At 45.2% G+C, this 2,500-nt stretch overlaps 1 protein-coding gene across 1 annotated transcript in view; it reads left to right on the forward strand.

Annotated features, from left to right (window-relative positions):
- The window catches only part of slc41a2b (solute carrier family 41 member 2b), a 14,643-nt gene that overhangs the window by 6,195 nt on the left and 5,948 nt on the right, over positions 1-2,500 (forward strand). Inside the window, exons 5-6 of the mRNA XM_042078427.1 lie at positions 948-1,092; positions 2,404-2,500. The exon at positions 2,404-2,500 is cut by the window's right edge and continues 50 nt beyond it. Coding sequence (XP_041934361.1) covers positions 948-1,092; positions 2,404-2,500 — 242 coding nt within the window. The remainder of the gene's footprint in view (positions 1-947; positions 1,093-2,403) is intronic.

The following is a 2,500-nucleotide window of genomic DNA, read 5'->3' on the forward strand; positions in this document are numbered from 1 at the left end:
AAGAAGTAGCACACTGGTCCTGACGTTCCTGTATCACTGTTAGCCTTATATTAATGCTTTTATTCAGATAGCAAGATAATGAAGGTCTAAACCTGAACCTATATGAGACTAATCTGGGTACCCAGAAGCTCGCATCATGCTGAACGAACTTCTGGGACAAAACCTTCACAACCGGAAAACAGCTACTTTCAGAGACGCCCACTGATCTCACTTCCGTTGTGTTCATGACGAAAAGTTCCTACTGAACCTCTGCAGGAATTATGTCTAATTTGCCGAAGCAAAGGCTAACCAGAGATGGCTACAAAGGCAAACTAAACGCCATCGTTTTGGTTGTTAGTCCGCTGTCGGCGGTATTTCATGAAACACCCAGTACATGTGCATACTATTAAGGTCTGCCACCTCTCCACGATTGGCTATTGAAAAAAGCTTCTTTTGAAATCGGAGACAAATATGAGACAGGTACACTACATCTTGTGGGTCTTGTCAAACATGTTTTGGCCAGTGTTTGGATAGCCTCAATCAAGTGCAGGTGACCGCAGGAATCCCTGAGTAGCTCACAGGATGATCAGGATCAGATTGGGTTTCTGGATTAGAATCCTATGACAGGAACTGGAGTTCTGGATTAGATTCTGGAATTCAAATCAGATTCCCCGGTAGGTAGGTAGGTAGGTAGGTAGGTGGGTAGGTAGATAGATAGATAGATAGATAGATAGATAGATAGATAGATCTATCTATCTTTCTTGATCTCCAAGGGGAAATTGAAGGTCCCAGTATCTTAAGACACCACACACAACAACATAAACAGGATGATAAAACAAAACAAATCCACATGACTAAAATGAACAGTTAAAGATACTAAAACAAAAACAAGGATACTAAAACAAGGGGAAAAAAACAAGGCTGTATCCCTCTTCATCCTCTGCCTTGTCTTCCTCGCCCCTCACCAGGTCCAGGCGACGGTGGTGGGCTTCCTGGCGGCCGTGGCGGCCGTGGTGCTGGGCTGGATCCCCGAGGGAAAGTTCCAGATGAGTCACGCCGTGCTGCTCTGCTCCAGCAGCGTGGCCACTGCCTTCATCGCCTCACTGCTCCAAGGTCAGAGGTCAACAGGGAGGGCTCACCTGGGGTGCATTCAAATTCGCGAACATAGGCAAATGTTTGCAAACGTTTGCAAACAGTTTTCCGTTAGCCTTGAGATTTCGGGGAACGTTTGGAAACAATCGCAAACAGTCGGAGGAGGTAGTTCTCTGCGAACATACAGTGGAACTTGACAGTGGATGTGAGTTTGACGAAGGCAACAATGCAATTACAGTTACAATGGGATGTTAACACCAAATCATTTAAATTTAACTCTTCAAAGAAAACATGTTCAACACGAACGTTCGCCACTGTTTGCCAAATTTGAACGCACCTCTGGGGTCACCATTGAGGGTGTTGGACTCTGTACCAAATTGCCAGCAATGGTTTCTGTTCATCTCTTTCTATGACATACTTGAGGAATGAACTGTAACTACTTGTTTGTTTTGCACTGCTGTGCATCCGGTTCCATCTTGTTCCTCAGAGCTTGTGCAAGAGTCTTGTGTCCATAATAAGCTATGCCATGTTTATGTAAAGTCTCAACTCACTCTCAGTGTTACGGGTGGGCGTTGTATAGTTTGTCTCGTATCATGCTTTCAGTCATTTTGCTAGCATCCAAAGCGCTGTAGGCAAAGAGTGTGTTTCTCCATAGTGTATTTTCACTGTACCATCAAGGGCCCTTGTGGCTAGGGGTCGAACAATACAGTATATCAATATTGAAATATAGTATCACCAGGGGTTTGCAATATGTGATACGGATACCTCCGCCTATTTGACTGACCAAAGTACATGGAATAGATATGTAGTTCCTGCTTTTTGCCTTTTAAGGAATATTTATTTTTTCTTCATCTACCCAGATATTGTGAGGTATGATGATTGTCTCGCAATGTGTCAAGCATCACAGAATCGCAGTATCGATCACAATCTCAGGCAAAGTAGCGTGATGGAATCATATCACAAGTTAATCTGTGATTCTCACCCCTTGCTAGAGGCCAAAGAGCTTTGAGAGACGAGACACCCAACAGAAATGTTTCTTGGAGTTTTAAGTCCCCAACGTTGTCTTCAAGGCAGCGCTGTCTGAAAGGCGCTAGGGTTAGGCATGGGTTAAGGCAGCGGGTTAGGGTTAGGTGCCTTAAAGTCAACGGTGGCAGCGCTGCCTGGAAGACGACGTTGGGGGCTTCGAACACCATCGAGCAACAGAAATCTACCCCTGAGAAGTTTGCCTCCTTAGAGAGCATGAGATCAGATTGTAAAAAGATGTGAGATCCTCTTTTTACTGTCCTGTCCTTGCATGACCTTGACCTTTCTGGCTTGTGCTTTGTGTGGCAGGCATTATCATGGTGGGTGTCATCGTGGGCTCGAAGAAAACGGGCATCAACCCAGACAATGTGGCCACGCCAATTGCTGCCAGCTTCGGTGACCTCAT

The sequence above is a fragment of the Alosa sapidissima genome, chromosome 22 (genome assembly GCF_018492685.1).
Source record: "Alosa sapidissima isolate fAloSap1 chromosome 22, fAloSap1.pri, whole genome shotgun sequence".
In the NCBI taxonomy this organism is placed as follows: domain Eukaryota; kingdom Metazoa; phylum Chordata; class Actinopteri; order Clupeiformes; family Clupeidae; genus Alosa; species Alosa sapidissima.